At 47.4% G+C, this 16,922-nt stretch overlaps 1 protein-coding gene across 1 annotated transcript in view; it reads right to left on the minus strand.

Annotated features, from left to right (window-relative positions):
* Cep164 (centrosomal protein 164) overlaps positions 1-16,922 on the minus strand; it is a 64,485-nt gene that overhangs the window by 37,352 nt on the left and 10,211 nt on the right. Inside the window, 4 exon segments of the mRNA XM_050156332.1 lie at positions 1,456-1,581; positions 1,958-2,113; positions 9,130-9,334; positions 14,813-14,924. Coding sequence (XP_050012289.1) covers positions 1,456-1,581; positions 1,958-2,113; positions 9,130-9,334; positions 14,813-14,924 — 599 coding nt within the window.

Raw genomic sequence — 16,922 nt, forward strand, 5'->3', positions numbered from 1 at the left:
TACTGAGTGAGAAGGTGCCAGACATCAAAGAAAACACTATGTGATTTTTATCATATAAAACAAAGAGAACTGGCAAAGTCATGAACCACCAAAAAAAAAAAAAAAAAAAAAAAAAAAAAAAAAAGAGTTCGAGGTTACCAGGGGCTGGAAGAAAAAGGATAAAAGGATGTATTTTCTGGTGGTTAGAATCTGGGACTATAAACAAGTTCTGAAAGTGGACAGTAGTGATGGTAACATATCATTATGAAAAAAACTAATATCCCTGAACTACTGTTCAGTTAGAATAAGTTGGGGGCTGGAGAGATGGCTCAGTTAAGAGTACTGTACTGGCTGCTCTTCCAAAGGACCCAGGTTCAATTCCCAGCACCCACATGGCATCTCACAGTTGTCTGTAGCTCCAAGATCTGACATCCTCACATAGACATTAATGCACATAAAATAAATAAATAAATAAATAAATAAAATCTTTAAAAATAAAGAAACATAAAGATATAGAATAAATAATAAGTTAAAAATCTTACCTGTGTGTGAGAGAGCTTTACCATGATTTAAATACATATAATATGTGTATATATACCTAGAGGGTTTCCAGGCCAGAAAGGGGACCTCACAGTGGAGGCCCAAAAATGTGAGCCTATTCCCCCTTGTCTGCAGGTCAGAGTCTGAGCTTGCTCAAAGCTGTTGACACAACTGTGGCTACACACCCTGACCTAGGGTGTGGTTAGTTGGTGTTTTGGACAATAAGATGCCCCGTGGAGGTAGATCCACTCCTCCCCGACCAAAGGTCAGAGAATTCAAGCATACTTCGGCTCCTTCTTTGGAAATAGGAGGTTTGATCTAGAGATACTTGGTCTAGGGTGGGTTCACTGCCTACACAACAGAATGCTTTTCTCAAGGAATGATGACTTAATGTCTCAAGTATTGGGGCAAGTAACTGTCCTAGCTGTCCTTTGTATCACGTTAAAACAGTCTTTTGCTTTCATCTCCACCCCCTTTAGTACTGGGGTATAAAAGTGTACATAAATTAAACACGGGAGAACTCAGAAAAATTTCAGCATTCAGTATTAAGTATTTGCTGAGTTGCCCTCCCGTTACCATCCTATGTCTCTGTGATCTTTCTTCCTTTTTTTTTAGAATATTTATTTATTTATTATGTATACAATATTCTGTCTGTGTGTATGCCTGCAGGCCAGAAGAGGGCACCAGACCTCATTACAGATAGTTGTGAGCCACCATGTGGTTGCCGGGAATTGAACTCAGGACCTTTGGAAGAGCAGGCAATGCTCTTAACCACTGAGCCATCTCTCCAGCCTCTCTTTGATCTTTCTTATCTCTGCTCCTCCTACTTAACTTTTATAATCCACACGCTCCTACCCTGGAACATGTGAACCCACCAAAGCTAGGATCGCGGCAGAAGTCACCCCAAAAAGGTGGCTCCCAACACCTCACCATTACCTGGTTGTCACTCTCCTCCTCGTCCTCCTCGTTGGTCTCTTCCCCTAAAGCCAAGAGACTGAGCGTATGCTTGCCCTCGTGGGTAGAACCCAAGAAACCCTTTGCACAAGCAGCAGTCTTGGGACCCTGTGGAGGATCCAAAACACAAAAGGAACAAGGGACTTACCAGAAAGACCTTCAGAACAACCCTGGCATGCTCCTCCCTCAATTCCCACCTAGATAGGGCCTCAATTGAGTCCCACCATGTCCATGAATCTGGCTCTAGTTCACACTGCTTACTCCCATCCCAACTCCCACTGTCCCAGCCACAGGGTGGGGAGATCAGCAAAGATAGCCTACAGCCCAGTCCAGCTCCCCGCCCCCCACCAGAGTGACTCTTCTCAGACAAGCTGGTGAACTCTGAAGACACAGCTTACGTCTCAGGACCAGGTCACAGTCCCGAGTAGGACACCCAAAAGGTCCCACAGAAACAAATCACATGCACAGCAGAGGAAGGACTCACCAGCGTGGGTTCCCCAAGCTGCCCAGAATCTGCCGAGCTCCCCAGGCTCACACTCTGAGATCCACGAAGAGCAGAGGGTGGGGCATCCCCGAGGCCTCGTAAGGGAGCCAGGCTCCAAAGAGGGGCTTGGACTGGGGCTAAGGGGGAACCCAGGACCTGGGCAACAGAACACATCTTGTTACAAACCCCAGAAACCACGTGGCTCTCGGGGTGTTGGAGGCAGATATATAAATAAAGCATCTAAATCCTGTCCGTTCAAATTTAAACCACCTCCGCTTGGGGCTGCTAATGAAACACAACATTCAGAAATACCATGTGCCAACTGGGTGAGACTCGCAGGCCAGCTTCCTGGTAACTTGTGTGTTAGTTCACATCTGGCAGAAGCTAAGACTGGGGGCTCTCCTCCCCTTTCGGGAGCCACATACCAAGTGAACCAGATAAAGGAGGAATGGGGCAGAGATAAATAAACCCCAGCAACTAGAAGTCTCTACACTTGATGCCTAAAACTGAGGAGCCGAGAAAAAGTAGTCGCGACATGATACTGACAGAGATGGAAGCAAACACCAGAAGAAAGTGCAAGCCTTCTCGGAGGGCTGTGCACTCAGGAGGCCACTACACATAAACACGTGCCTTGTCATTTGACTTGCTCTCCCTGGTTCTCAGGAGAGCCGAGGGAAGGCCAACTTCACGCCAGCGAGAACTGGAGTCAAAATCCAGGCTGGGTCCGAATGTGTGACCCCTCTGGCTGCTCACAGATCCTCACATTCCCTTTTCCTTCATCTGAAGATGATGGAGAGGGTCCAGGCTTGGCCCTACGGGGTCTGCTAAGAAGCTCCGAGGAGAGGATGGACACAAGGGGTCTCTGTAAGGGGCCTAGGGCTGTAGCGATATTATGGAATCAACCATCTGGCCTAACAGAAAAGCCAGAGGCCAGCATAGGGGCCAGAGAGAGGGCCCACTGGCTAAGAGTCTGCTGCTCTTCAGAGGATCTGAGTGCATTCAGTTCCCATACCTACTTCAGGTAACTCACACACCACTGCCTGCAACTCTAGTTCTAGACCATCTCTGACGCCCTCTTCTGGCCTCCACAAGCACTTGCACTCACACATTCACATTCACACAGTTGAAAATAAAATCTTAAAAAAGAGATGGAGCAGGAGAACTGACTCAGAGGTTAAGAGCACTGACTTCTCTTCCAAAGGACCCAGGTTCAATTTTCAGCACCCACATGGCAGCTCACAATTTTCCCTAATGCCAGTTCCAGGGTACTCAACACCCTCACACAAAATACATGCAGGCAAAACACCAATGCACATGGAATAAAAATAAATGAAGTAAAAAAAAAAAAAAAGGTAATGACACATGCTTTTAATCCCAGCACTCGGGAAATAAAAGAAGACGGATCTCTGTAAGTTCGAGGCCAGCCTGGTCCACAGAGTGAGTTCCAAGACAACCAGGACTGTTACACAGAGAAACCTTGTCTCGAAAAATTTTTTAAAAGCCAGGCAGTAGTGGTGTACACTTTTAATCCAAGCACTTGGGAGGCAGAGGCAGGCAGATCTTTGTGAGTTTGAGGCCAGTCTGGTCTACAGAGAGAGTTCCAAGACAGGCTCCAAAGCTACACAGAGAAATTCTAGAGAAAAAAAAAAAAGCAGGAGATCAGCATAGCATACTGGGGACAGATTGCAACACTTTTCAAAACTTTCGTCAAATTTATCATATTCGTATATCTATATATGAATATGATAAACATATATAGAATACACATACACACATATACATATATATATACAAAACAGAAAGAACAGCCAAGCAGTGGTGACACACATCTTTAGTCCCAGCACTCGGGAGGGATAGGCAGGCAGATCTCTGTGAGTCTGAGGCCAGCCTGATCTACAGAGCCAGTTCCAGGACAGCCAGGGCTACACAGCAAAATCTTGTCTTGAAAAAACAAAGAGAACATATCCTCCTCCACACTAAACCCCAAGGAGTGAAAAAGAAAGGTGGTTCCCAAGGTCAGAGTCACTACCCTCTCGGCCAGTCTGGTCCAGGGAAGAGGTCCCTGGGCAAATCCCAGCAGGGCCTGTTTCTGCAGTCAGAGGACACCTGAGTCTTAGCTGAGAAGTGAGGTAAGACATCCCTTACCTCTGCAGATGGCCAGACATCTGGCCTGCTGTAGAACGTCCCTGTCAAGAAAAAAGCTACCGATACATAGAATCGACCAGTGGTGCTGAACACTGGGTCGTGTTCTTCTCACAAATCTATCACCACGCAGAGACCCCATGTGAGTAAACGGAGGTAGGTGTGGTCGAGAATCCTCTCCAAAGTCACAGACTTAGTGGGGCAGAGAGGGGACTGAGCCCAGGATTATCTTGGAGAGGGGATTTCATATGGTCTCATGACTGTGGTCGGAAGCAGTGCAGGAAGCTGAGCCTGCCCCGCCTGCTTAGCCCTTCCACCAGTCCAAGTATATCAGCAAGTGAAATCCTTCCCACACTGTATTTATAGAAAATTACAGACTCCTAACATGGCTAATTTGCTAACGTGCTGGGGGCTTGAGGGAGGGAGACAGGCGTGCTGAGGCCTTTGTTCTCTTGGGCCTTTACTGAATCAGTGGTTAGCAGGGAAATTATATATCCCTGGCTCCTAGCTGATCATCTTCAATAGACGGCCATTAACTCTGAGCATGGGCCTGTGCATGCCATTGTCCTTCAGAGCTGATAAACTTGATGCCATTGGGCTAATTAAAACTTTCAGGATAATCTGTGGCTTATCTGATATTTATAGTACTACAGTAGTTATTAGGACTAACAGAGAACCAGTGTGTGTCGGCAATTAGGGACCAGAGGGAACAACTGGGTAAAGTCACAGCTGGGCCACAGCGGAACACCTAGGGAATTCAGATTGAGCCCCGTGGTCCTATCTGACTTGATTTCTGAATGAAAACTGGGTGACTCTTGAAAGGGACAAAGGGAAAGAATGACAAGGCCAGCCCCACCCGGTAGGGAAGTGAAGTCACAAACAGGGTCCACACAACCTGACATAGGTTAGCCATGAGATTTTCTGGGGACCCCGGGAGGCAAGGAGCAGAAGCAGCTGCATGGCGGTGCTGTGTGCCTGCCTCCAGGAAGGGAAACAAAGCTTTGGGGATGAGTACCTGCTGTGAACAGCTGGCTCTTCTCAAGAATCGGCTGGTAGAAAAGACTTCCCAAACCCCAGAAAGGGCCTGGATTCTGTCTAAGGGCCAGCATGGGTACCACCTTGCCCATCCTAACGAGAACTCCTTTCAAAGCCTATGACCCACGCAAGAGCATGGCTACACCTAGGCAAGAGAACCCAGAGATGCCCTCAGCTCTAGCCTGCAGGTGATAAAGAACAACCTTGAAATCCAGGTCATCTCAGCAGGTGGTCACTCAGGTAGTCAAGGGATCCTCGGGTACTGAAGGAGGGTTAGCATCAAGAAAGCAGACCTGAGAAGGCTTTGGAGCAGGAGCAATTCTACCTGTCCCACCCTGCTGAGCTCAGGGGCCCCAGACCTTAGGCCCCACTTTCTAAGAAGCCTACCTGGTTGAAAAGCTGCATCTTGCTCGTCTCTGCAGCAAGCCCGGTATCAGAACTCGGCTGGACTAGCCCCTGCCTGAGGCCACTGCTTAGCTGGCACTGTGCTTGCTGAGAGATCTCCTGCCTGGCAGAGGCAGCGATCACTTCTGGAGAACGTTCCAGCAGTTCCGGCCCCCAAGCCAGTAGCCCCGAGTCCCTCTCCTGAGCTCTGACGGCCTTGTGTTCACCCTCACTACACATCCTGGATAACTCGGTGGCCATGCCACAGACCATGCCGGCGACGTCTTTGCACGGCATTTCCTGCACGGTCTCAGGCAGTTCCAGGCCCTCCAGCCGCCTGGAGAGCTTGACCATCTGCAGGATGTGCTGGTAGAATCTCTGGTCCTCAGAGTAGTCTTCACTCTCCGACTTCTCTTCAGCAGAGCTCTGCGTGGGGGGTAACTGGGGCACCAGGAAAGGGCAGAACCGCACATCTCTAGGCCCTGGGTCTGACTGGCCCATGACAGGAACACAGCCCTGGGGGCTCTGCAGGTCCCAGGGGAAGTTGTTTACCTCACCTAGGACCTGTGAGCCAAGGGGAGAGGCCAGGCTGCTGCCCCCTCCACTACTGCTATCTGAGTCAGCCCCGGGCACACTAGGCCCCCTATCTTCATTGGGAAACTCCAGAGACTCGTGTGGATGGTGTCTCCCTTTACTGTCAGAATCCTCTGAAGGGGGCTTTGAAGCTAGTTCTGATGCCAGGGTATCAGGTGGCATCAGGGAGAGGCCCTGTGGTGCATCTTCAGCTGAGGCCTCTGGAACCTCGGGAGCAGCAGGCTCCACTTCCTTGCAGCTCTCTGTGGTGTCCTTGTTGACAAGATTGGAGACCTGTCCTATCCATAGTCCCGGAGGCTCTCTCCTCCACCTCCCCCTACCCAGGTCCCCGCCTTCCCCAGGAACTCCCTGCCAGCTCAAGTCTTCTGCGGGGCTGCTCTCTAGTAAAAACAGCTTGTTTTTCCTGGCAGGCAGTGCGTGGTCAGACGAACAGAGGGACAGGGAGGGCTCCTCCTCAGAGGATGGCAAGGGAATGGGGCTCTGACCTTTGTCCCCTCCAGGGCCAGTACAGCTCAGTGTGGCAACGCTGTGACTACGCTGCTCCCCTTTCAGCTGCAGGCCTCTGGGGGCTTCGGGAAGTTTAGAGTGGACAGGAGTCTGGCTCCTGCATTCTAACGCATCCTGACCATTCTGGAGCAGCTCAGGGATCTGGGCGCCCCCCGTGCTGGGTTTCTGCTGTCTGCTCCTCAGTTCCAGCTGTTCTATTTCAGGATCTGAAAATCCCAGGTAGATTTTCTCTGTTGCTCTCTGAGTTGACTCCAGACCCTGTGGGTCTCCTAACTCTGTCTTGCACTGGACCGAAGGCCTGCCTAAGATTTTCTCCACATCAGCAAAGATTTGGTGGGTCCGAGGAGCTTGGCCTTTGGAGAGTGGCTGCAGCTTGCCAGGAAGGGCACCCATGAAGGGCCATGGGGTTTCGCCCAGCATGCACAGGCTCCTCCCTTTCTTAAAGGAGGCCTCACTTCTAGCCTGCACCTCTTGGTCTAGGTCCAGATCAGCAAGCCCAGGTGCTGGGAGAGGGGACAGGCCACGGAGAAAGGAGGAAGAAGGCAGAAGTCCCTGCTCAGGCTGTGTTTCCTAGATGGGTATATAAACATGCAGAGAAAACAGGGGCTGATGGATTCTTGCTACCTCAGCCCAAGACCCACAGCAGAAAACCACCCTCCTTAAAGTAAAGCAGAAACCAGACAGAGAGAGAAGAAAGGCCAAAATTCCCTTAGGCTAAATATATGTCCCTTTCTAGGTTCTAGATCCCCTCTAAAGAGAAGGGGGAAAACCAACAACAACCATGTTAACAGTCTTTAAACGCTGCTCCACAGAGCCCTGGGAACTCGGTTCCTAGGGTGCTACCACAGGGTGAAGGCTACAATATGGTTGACAGGGAAGAGAACCACAGCCCCCGGTAAACCAGAGTAGCCCTGTTTGTTTTTAAGCTGGCCTCACAGAGCAGCCATCTGAAGGCAGCACTTTACCACTCACCAAAGCCAGGAGACCACAGCAGTGTGACCAGTCCCTAAGCTTCCTCAAGCCCTCAGATTCATGATCAGTTAACTTTATAAAAGCCTTATCAAGGATTCCCAGAAATGTCCCATGAGGAAGAGAGGAAGTCCTGGAAACTCAGCCAAGCGCCTTCTACCACCAGCACAGGTTGGTACTGCTTAAAAGACTTCCAGTCTCAGAATCTTGGGGCTACCAGAAAGCCTTAGCATAAGCCACCCTCTGTAAATACGCCAACCAGCCAGCTGGGAGCACACTTCTCCAGAGGCCCAGACCTCTGAGCCTATGTAGCCCATGATCCCCGGCCTGACCACTCGCAAACTCAAGCTTGAGGTGGCTGGCCTGGGCCCTCAGAATCCCACTGAGGATGCAGGGTTGCCCAGCTGTCTTTTCCTAGAACTACAGGGGGATCCTTTCTAACAAGGAGCTTCTGGGTCTCAAACACACATTCACAGAAAAGTCCGTCACCCGAGCCCACTCTGAGTCAGGCTGGAGCCTGCCAGATGCCAAAATACCATTTCAGATTATCCTGGGCTAGCATTCACCTTCCGCTCTTCAAATATATGATGATATTAGAAAATTCTAAGATTCTATTTAGAAAGCACCTGTCTGCATTCTTCTATAGGAAACCGGGCATAAAGCTGTGGGGAGGTAAGGGAGGCAGAGCAGCCACGGAACCTGAACAAATGACCGTTCAAGGCCAGAACTGACACTTTAGGAAAGAAGAACTGGGCTGGGGATGTGGCTCTTCACAGGGCTGAACGAAGCTGCTGCCTCAGGCTGCCGGCCCCACACCTGCACGAAGGGCACAGAGTCTGTCCTAAACCACAAGGTCTCACTCAGCAACTCCTAAGTAAGGGTGATCACCTGCGCCTCCTACGTTCAGACGTGCTGAGTGAGAAATAAATAATGGGAAGAGCACTCTGAACTCACTACAAAAGCTACTGGAGACCACGGGGAGTACATACCGTTAAACTGCTGCTACCCTCCACTAGCCAAGGACGCTGGCCACAAGGACCACGATGACGTCAATAAAGCCAATGGCATGTATGTATCAATTACAGGCTGACCTCAAAATCGTGATCTCCAGGCTCAGCCTTCCAAACACTAGGATTGCAGGCATGCACCACCAAGCTTTTCTTTTCAAACTTGAAGGCACTGGTGTAACGACTATTTTAGGGTAACAATGACCCACACCAGGGCAGCCTGATGCCAGCTCGTCAACCGCGCCCATCTCGCTGTTCCCCAGCCTTCCAGAGTGGGAAACAGTGCCACCTCTTCGTCAAATGCAAAACACACACGGTCCTTGCCCCGCTGACCTCACACTGTCACTAACCCTGCCGTGTAGCACGTTCCCCAAGGAGAGAGAAGGAATTACTTAGAGAAGTAACAACTGCTAGAAGCTGAAAGAAAAAGCCACCGGGTAAAATCAGACAGTGCCTTGCCAAGAGTTCACTACTGTTTTCACTCCTGGAGGGACCCACACCCCTTGGGCTGCAGCTCGTCTCAGGCTGACTCACCAGGGGACTCTTAGACGCCTCTTTGTCCTTCTTGTTTTTCTTTTCCTTTTTCTTTTTCTTGTCTTTCTTCTTAACGGCCCCAGGAGCCAACCACTTCTCCCGCTCTTGGATGACCAGCTTTCGATAGTGCTCATCACACGGATGGTCCCAAATGGACTGACCAGTGTTGAAGTTGAAATAGTAGATGTCACCTGTGATGTTCTGGCTAGGAGTGAGAGAGTTCAGAAGTTAGTCCTTTCCAAGGTCCAGCAAAAATATAATTCTTTAAAAAAGGATAAGTACTGAAATATATAAAATAACATAGCATTGGATAGTTATTTATTTCTTAAAGTGTGTTAAACATCGTTTGACACTAAGAAATAAACAAATAAGGAACTGAGAAATACTAGGAAATTACCCAGAATACAACATGGGAGATAAGATGATATATTTAAATATAAGAAATAAATTATACATAGAAGATAAATTATGGACATTCAATGCTGCAACATTCTTTTTTTCTCTTTCTTTGTTGATTTTATCTTTTTAACGAGCAACAAACTTCTGAAAGATTACTCAAGGAAAAGAGAGAACTAAAAATAAACTAGTTGATTTTTTTTTTTAATGGGGCTGGAGAGAAGGCTCAGCAAGAGCACTGGCTGCTCTTCCAGAGGGCCAGGTTTGATTGCGAGTACCCACCTGGTAAGGTTTAAAACGGCTTATAATTCTAGTTTCAGAGGATCTGACACCCTATTCTGACCTCCATGCGCAAATATATATGTATATATAAGTAATAAAATAAAAATAAATAAACTGCCAAGATTCATTCCCAAAGAATTGACCAGGCCTGGGGATATAGCTCAATTCCCATCTTCCATACAGCAGCTCACGACTGCCTGTAACTCCAGTTCTAGACTCCTGTTTTGCTTTGTTTTGTTTTTGTTTTTGTTTTTGTTTTTTGAGACAGGATTTCTCTGGAGCTTTGGAGCCTGTCCTGGAACTAGCTCTTGTAGACCAGGCTGGCCTCAGACTCACAAAGATCTGCCTGCCTGTCTCCCAAGTGCTGGAATTAAAGGTGTGTGCTACAGCCGTCCAGAAGTTCCAGTCTCTTGACACCCTCTTCTGACCTTCTCAGGCACCTGCATTCATGCTGTACATACAGACAAGTAGGCACACACATATACATGTAAATAATTTTTAATTATGTTTCTATACGCAGTAGTCTATGCACAGTACTTGAATCAGTACTTTCTGCTCTGAGATAGTAGAGATGTCCAACCCTCTAATCTCAGGAGGTGGAACTTGGAGGACCTAAAGTTCAAGGTCATTATCTTTTTCTACTTGAGGCCAGCCTGGGCTATATGGAGAGACTCTGCCTCAAAGGACAAACCAGAGAACTGACCTGAATACTCTATATCTCATGGGGGCAAGGACGAGAAAGGGTCTCATTATAGGGAACTAGCTGGACAGGAACTACCCTATGTAGACCAGACTGGGATGGCCTTGAACTTACAGCAATCCTCCTGCCTTTGCTTTTGCTTTTGTCCACTTACACACACACACAGCTTTCTTTTTTTAGAACTAGATTAAAGTTAAAACTTTTCCCACAAAGAAAATTCTAAGCCCAGACGAATGCAGTAGTAAATTCCATCAAATATTTCCAGCAGAATAGCAGCAACCCTACACAAGCTTGTCCATAAACCTGAAGAGGAAGAAATTCTCATTCTGTGAGAACAAAAACACGGCACAAAACAAGATAAAGACATTAGGAGAAAATGATACTATAGACCTGTTTCCCTCCCCATGGACACAGATGCAATAACACTTAATGCAATTTTACAAGATCAAATCCCATAAAATATAAAAATGATCATACATCATGACCAAGTGGAGCTACCCCAGGAATATGAAATCTGGTTCAACATTTGAAAATCAAGGTCAGAGAGATGGCTCAGCTGATGAAGGTGCTTATGGCCAAGCCTAAGGAACGCAGTTCACTGCCAGGATCCCACATGGTAGAAGGATAGGACTAACTCCCACAAATTGTTCTCTGACATCCATTCTTACAAGTACTGTGGCATGCCCACCCCACAAATAAATGAATAAATAAATGCAATTAAAAATTGATTTAAAAATTTGAAAAATCAATCAATAAATTGACTGTAAGAAAAGACTAAAAAGAAAACCACCACCTAATTTTATCAAGAGATGTAGAAAAGCGCTGGGTAAAATCCATCCACCTTTTCTTCAAAGTACCAGCAACAGCACAAATGTAGCTGTAGCGATATTTTTGTTTTTAACAAGTAAAGCTTGTCTGAAGATCAGAGGGCAGAGCTAAACCACTAAACACCAATGAGTGGTGGCAGACACCTTTAATCCCAGGACTAGGGAGACAGAGGCAGAGGGATCTCTGTTAGTTCAAGGCCACCCTGGGCGACACAGGATTGAATCTAAAAGAGAAACAGAGTTCACAAAGGTGATCCCAGCAGTCGGGAGGCGGAGACAGGAGTGATGTAGCTGGGTGGAGAGAGGATTGAATGTAAGGTGGGAGGAGCCGGGAGCTTCGCGCGCTCTGAGGTTTGGTGGAGACAGTTGCAGTCCAAGGACACAGTCAGAGGAGTAGTCTGAAGCAATCTCAGGAGGCAGTCTGAGGACAGGATCACCCCTTCAGTCTGAGCCAGGGTAGAGGTAAGAACATTCTAGTGGCTGCCGCTCTGCTTCGCCAGCCAACCTTCAGCTTTCACCCCCTAATATCTGACTCTGAGTTTTTGCTGCTGCTGCTGCTGCTGTTCTTTGGTTTTTCCTTTTGGCTTCTTTCTTTCTTTCTTTCTTTCTTTCTTTCTTTCTTTCTTTTTTTTTTTTTTTTTTTTTGTTTGTTTGTTTTTCGAGACAGGGTTTCTCTGTGGTTTTGGAGCCTGTCCTGGAACTAGCTCTTGTAGACCAGACTGGTCTCGAACTCACAGAGATCCGCCTGCCTCTGCGAGTGCTGGGATTAAAGGTGTGCACCACCACCTCCCGGGCCTCTTTTTGGTTTCTTGAGACAGGATTTCTCTGGGTAGCTTTGATGCTTGTCCTGAACCTAGTTCTTGTAGACCAGGTTGGTCTTGAACTTACAGAGATTCAAGGCGTGCACCACCACTGCCTGGCTCCTGACTCCGAGGTTTTATCATTAAGAACAATTAGAATTTACACTACACACAAACTCTACTGACAGAGGGGCATCTACAGGAAGCCCACAGACAGAAGCTACCAAATGCTGAACAAATGAAAGCTTCCACCCTAAGATCAGGAACAAAGCAAAGACATCCTCCATCACTGCCTCTACTTAATGATGCTGAGGGCTCTAGTCACTGAGGTACAAAATAGCAAGAAAAGGCAACAAGATTAGAAAGTAGGAGGCAAAATACCTTTATTCCTAGGAGACACAATCACTTCTGCAGAAAATCCTATGGAATCTTAAAAATAAATAAATAAAGCTACTAGGCCTGACATAATTGATTTTAGCAAGGTTGTACAGTGCAAGATCAATATACAGAAACCAATTTTACTTCTCTATAAAAGCAACAAAGAATTGGAAACTAAAAATATAGCACTTACAGAGGCATCAAACATGAACTACTTAAGGATAAATCTGATAAAGAGAGGCAACACATGTACACAAAAGCTATTAAACATTCTGAGCGATATTAAAGGAAGCCTAAATAAATGGAAACAGACTGTATTCATGGGCTGGAAGATTCAATACCATTTAAGATGCCTGTTCCCCTCACACTGACTTACGTGTGGTCCCAATTCAAACAGTAAAGTGACAAGACATGGAAATGCAAAGAACTTCGAGTGAGACTTTGAAAATGGGAACAAGGGGCTGGAGAGGTGGCTCTTAGAGGACCCAGGTTCAAGTCCCAGCACCCACAGAGTAACTCACATTCACCAGCAACTCTAGTTACAAGGGATCCAACTCCCTCTTCTGGCTTCTCAGGTACCAAGTATGCATGTGGTACACATACATACATGCATGCAAAATACCCACAAATACTAAAATCACAATAATACTAAAAGAAAAATGGGAACAGGGGTAGAACACCTACCCTGGAAGATTTCAAGACTTATTATAAAGCCATGTGGTCAGGAGAGAATAGCACAGAACACATGAGTACATCAGTGGCAGACAGCAGGGAATACAGAAACAGATATTTTTTTCCAGTGACTATGGGTGTTTTGTCTGCATGTATGTCTGTGCACCACATTTGTGACTGGTCCCCTGGGTGCCCCTGAACTTCTCATCACGATGGACTGGGAGCTAAAACTGGGAGCTGAAGCAAACCCTCTTCCCCTAAGTTACTTTTGGTTAAGATATTTTGTCACGGCGACAAATCAAACTATTACAGGTAGGTAAACCAAGCGTGGTGGCACACACCTATAACCCCGACATTCAGAAGGCAGAGGAGGATCACAAGTCCACGGCTACATGGTAAAACCACGTTTAAAAAAAACACCTATAACCTCAACGCATGGCAAGAGGATTAGGAGTCCTGGGTCATCCTCAGCTACAACGGAAGGTGAAAGCCGACCCGAGACCTGTGAGACCTTATCTAAGAAGAAAAACAGACGGAGACATGGTGGTACGCACCTGCAATCCGGGAACTCAGAGGATGGAACCAGAAGGATCACAAGTTTAAAGCTATCCTAGTCTACATAACAAGACTGTCTCAAAAGAAAAAAAAATTATACTGACATAGGGCAACAATGCACATAACGTAACAGTTATGATTAAAACAACAAAACCGTAAGTGGAGTGTATGTGCTAAAAGTTCTAGGATTTACCAATTGACAGTAATTAGGCTTGGAAAAGAGAATGGGATAAAACATGACAGGTACAAATAACTTTTAATAGCTTGCACTTTTTAGAAAATGAAAAACAGTTCATGGTCCTCCCCCCCCCCCCCCCCCCCCCCCCCCCGCGCCACCCCCACACACAAAACCACCCTCCTTTTTCCTCAAAGCAACTGGATCCCCCCCCCCCCCCCCCCCCCCCCGTAGGACAGGAGAGTGCCAGCCACACAGGTACACGAAGGCAGCTGGCCCTAACCAGACAGCTCCCCACCCTCCATCAGGAAGGGCACTGGGACAAAACAAAGCGCTAGCTTCCAAACACAAGCTTGAGTTCTCAGCACCAGGAAAACAGTCGGAAGCGCTAACAGATTTCCTAGAAGAAAGATACGAACCTGGAGATAGTCCAAGGGGAGTCTGCTAAAAGAGCAGCAGAACAAGGAGCCTGTCGAGTAAGAGGAGCAGAGAAGAGTCTGTGCCTTCGGCTAAGGAGAACAAGGTGGGTAAGATTGAGAGATGTGCGTAAGGAGAGTAAGGTGGGGAGATGGCTCAGCAGTTACGAGCGCTTGCTGCTCCTGCAGAAGACCAGAGTTTAATTCCCAGCATCCACATGGTGGCTAGCAACCATTTCTAACCACAATTCCAAGGAATCTGAAGTCCTGCTTCTGCAGGCACCAAGCACATACATGGTGCACACACACATATATGCAGATAAAACAGTTACACACTTAACGACAGGCATGGCAGTACACATCTGATCTATACACACATATACACATGTATATACACACAGACACACACACACCACTGAATCCCAGAGTCAGGTCCCTCTGTCTCTGACAGGCCAAGTTAGTGAGCTATTGTAATGACTTACCATGGTTTCCAGCCCTTGGGCAGTGGCGCTTCAATACCCTCCCTCGCCAGCCACATCAGTTCTGGTTCCTTGATGGGGTCAATACCAATCACTCTGGCAAAGTCAAGGATTTCTGCAAAAAGAGGAGGGTGAAGGAGGAAGGTGGAGGGTAAGAGAGAGGAGGAGGAGGGAGAGGTGTATAAGAAGCAAAATTGAGTCAATTCTTTTCTGGATTTTCCTTTACTCGTCAAGTTCCCGTAAATGATAAAATATGGTTTCTCTAAATATAAATAATAAATATACAGCACTAAGTCTGGATGTGGCCGTACCCACCCAGAATCCTAGCACTTGGGGAGAGGCAGGAGGATCAAGAGTTCAAGGTCATCTTGGCTCCACAGTGAGTTCAAGGCCAGCCGGGCTACTTGAGACCATCTTAATCATTAAAAAGCTCTAATAAACAAACAGGCATAAGAACGGGTTTCCTTACATCACAATTTATAAACAGCATCTAAATCAAGTCATTCTACCTCCCAACTCCCACAAATACAATCTGAAGTCACAGTTCACAAAAGGAGAGAGTAATGGAAACCAAGACTCCACAGCGGGGCCTCAGGAAGGACCCAGGCCACAACCGAAACCTCACAGTGGGGAGGCCTCAGGAAGAACCCAGGCCACAGCCGGAACCATCCAGAATGAGGGCAACCTTACTAAAAGATAAACTTTCAGAAGATTTACAAGAGCTGGGCTCTAATGCACTTGGCCCTCAAGCCCCAAGTGAGTATCAACTACGTATGACTGAGTTCTTGAAGGACCTTGTAAACACACAGAACATGAAATAGACAGTGTGTGTTGTGACGATGGCTTGTACCGTGTGCCACTGTAGCAGAGAGAAGGCAGTGCCTGGTTCTCTGAGGGACAGGACGGTGCCCAGATGAGAAAGTAGATGATACTCAGGTGGCCTCTCCCCCCTCCAGTGGACCCCTCTTCTGAAAGGCGATTGCCTCTCACTCAATTGCACCATAGATTCTGGACTCCACTCTGCTCTGCTCCCCGAATCAGTTAGGAGAGCCCTTTGCCAGCGATCTGGAGGACAGAAGAGACTATGTACTATGATACTAAGAGCAATCTCATCTTTGGGGAAAAGGGTAGGTGAGGCGTCCATTGGAACATGTCACCAGTGGCCACCGGAATAATAAAATAAACACCCAGGCTTGAGTCTAGTCCAGGCCAGACAGATAGCACCAATACAAGGCATCTCCGTGGAGAAACTGAGGGTGACATACCTGGGGACTAGGAGATAACATTTTTACCAAGGGCCAGCTGACACTTAACTGGCCAGAGAATGACTTATTACGTAACTTTTGCCTTTTGTAGTTCTACATAACAGAGCCAGCACAATAGACCTATGGCAAGATATAACTTAGCCCATCTGGGGGCTGCCAGAGACCAACATAAAGGCACAACTCAACTGGCAAGGTGGGAGAGCCACATCACAAAGAATGTGAAGCCTCACCAAGGATACTGACTATGTGGAAGGGCAGTGAGTCCAGCCTACAAACAACCAGTTTCTCCCTGCAAGATCACTGCTGGTAGGTGGGACACAGACCAGACAATGCAGAAACAAGAACAGAGAGCTGCGCAGGAAGCACGGAGGCAGAGAAGGTAGTAAGAAAAATAAATCCCAGCACTCAGGACACAGAAGCAGGAGGATCTGCGAGTTCTAGGCCAGCCTGGTGTACATAGCAAGTTCCAGGACAGCCAGGAATATAGAATAAGATGGAAGTCAAGCATCCTTTCCCCAAAGTGCTGAGGACCAGACATGCTACAGGTTTCAATTCCTTTCCAGTTTTAGAGTATTTGCATGGACTTTAGAGGTCACATCCCTCATCAGAAATCCAAAAGGCAGATTCTGGAGCATTTTGAGATTTGAAAGAGGTGAGGGATACACAACTTGAATTTCAGGAACAATGAAGCAATAAGCAATGTGTGGTGGTCCACATCTGCAATCCCAGCACTTAGGAGAGGGAGGCAGAGCCTTAGCAGTTCACACAGTGAGAGTGAGGCCAGCCAGGCGAGGGAGGGAGGGAGGGAGGGAGGGAGGGAGGGAGGGAGGGAGGGAGGGAGGGAGAGA

Source organism: Alexandromys fortis, unplaced genomic scaffold (genome assembly GCF_014885135.2).
Source record: "Alexandromys fortis isolate MF-2015 unplaced genomic scaffold, M_Fortis_MF-2015_v1.1 scaffold_89, whole genome shotgun sequence".
Classification (NCBI taxonomy): domain Eukaryota; kingdom Metazoa; phylum Chordata; class Mammalia; order Rodentia; family Cricetidae; genus Alexandromys; species Alexandromys fortis.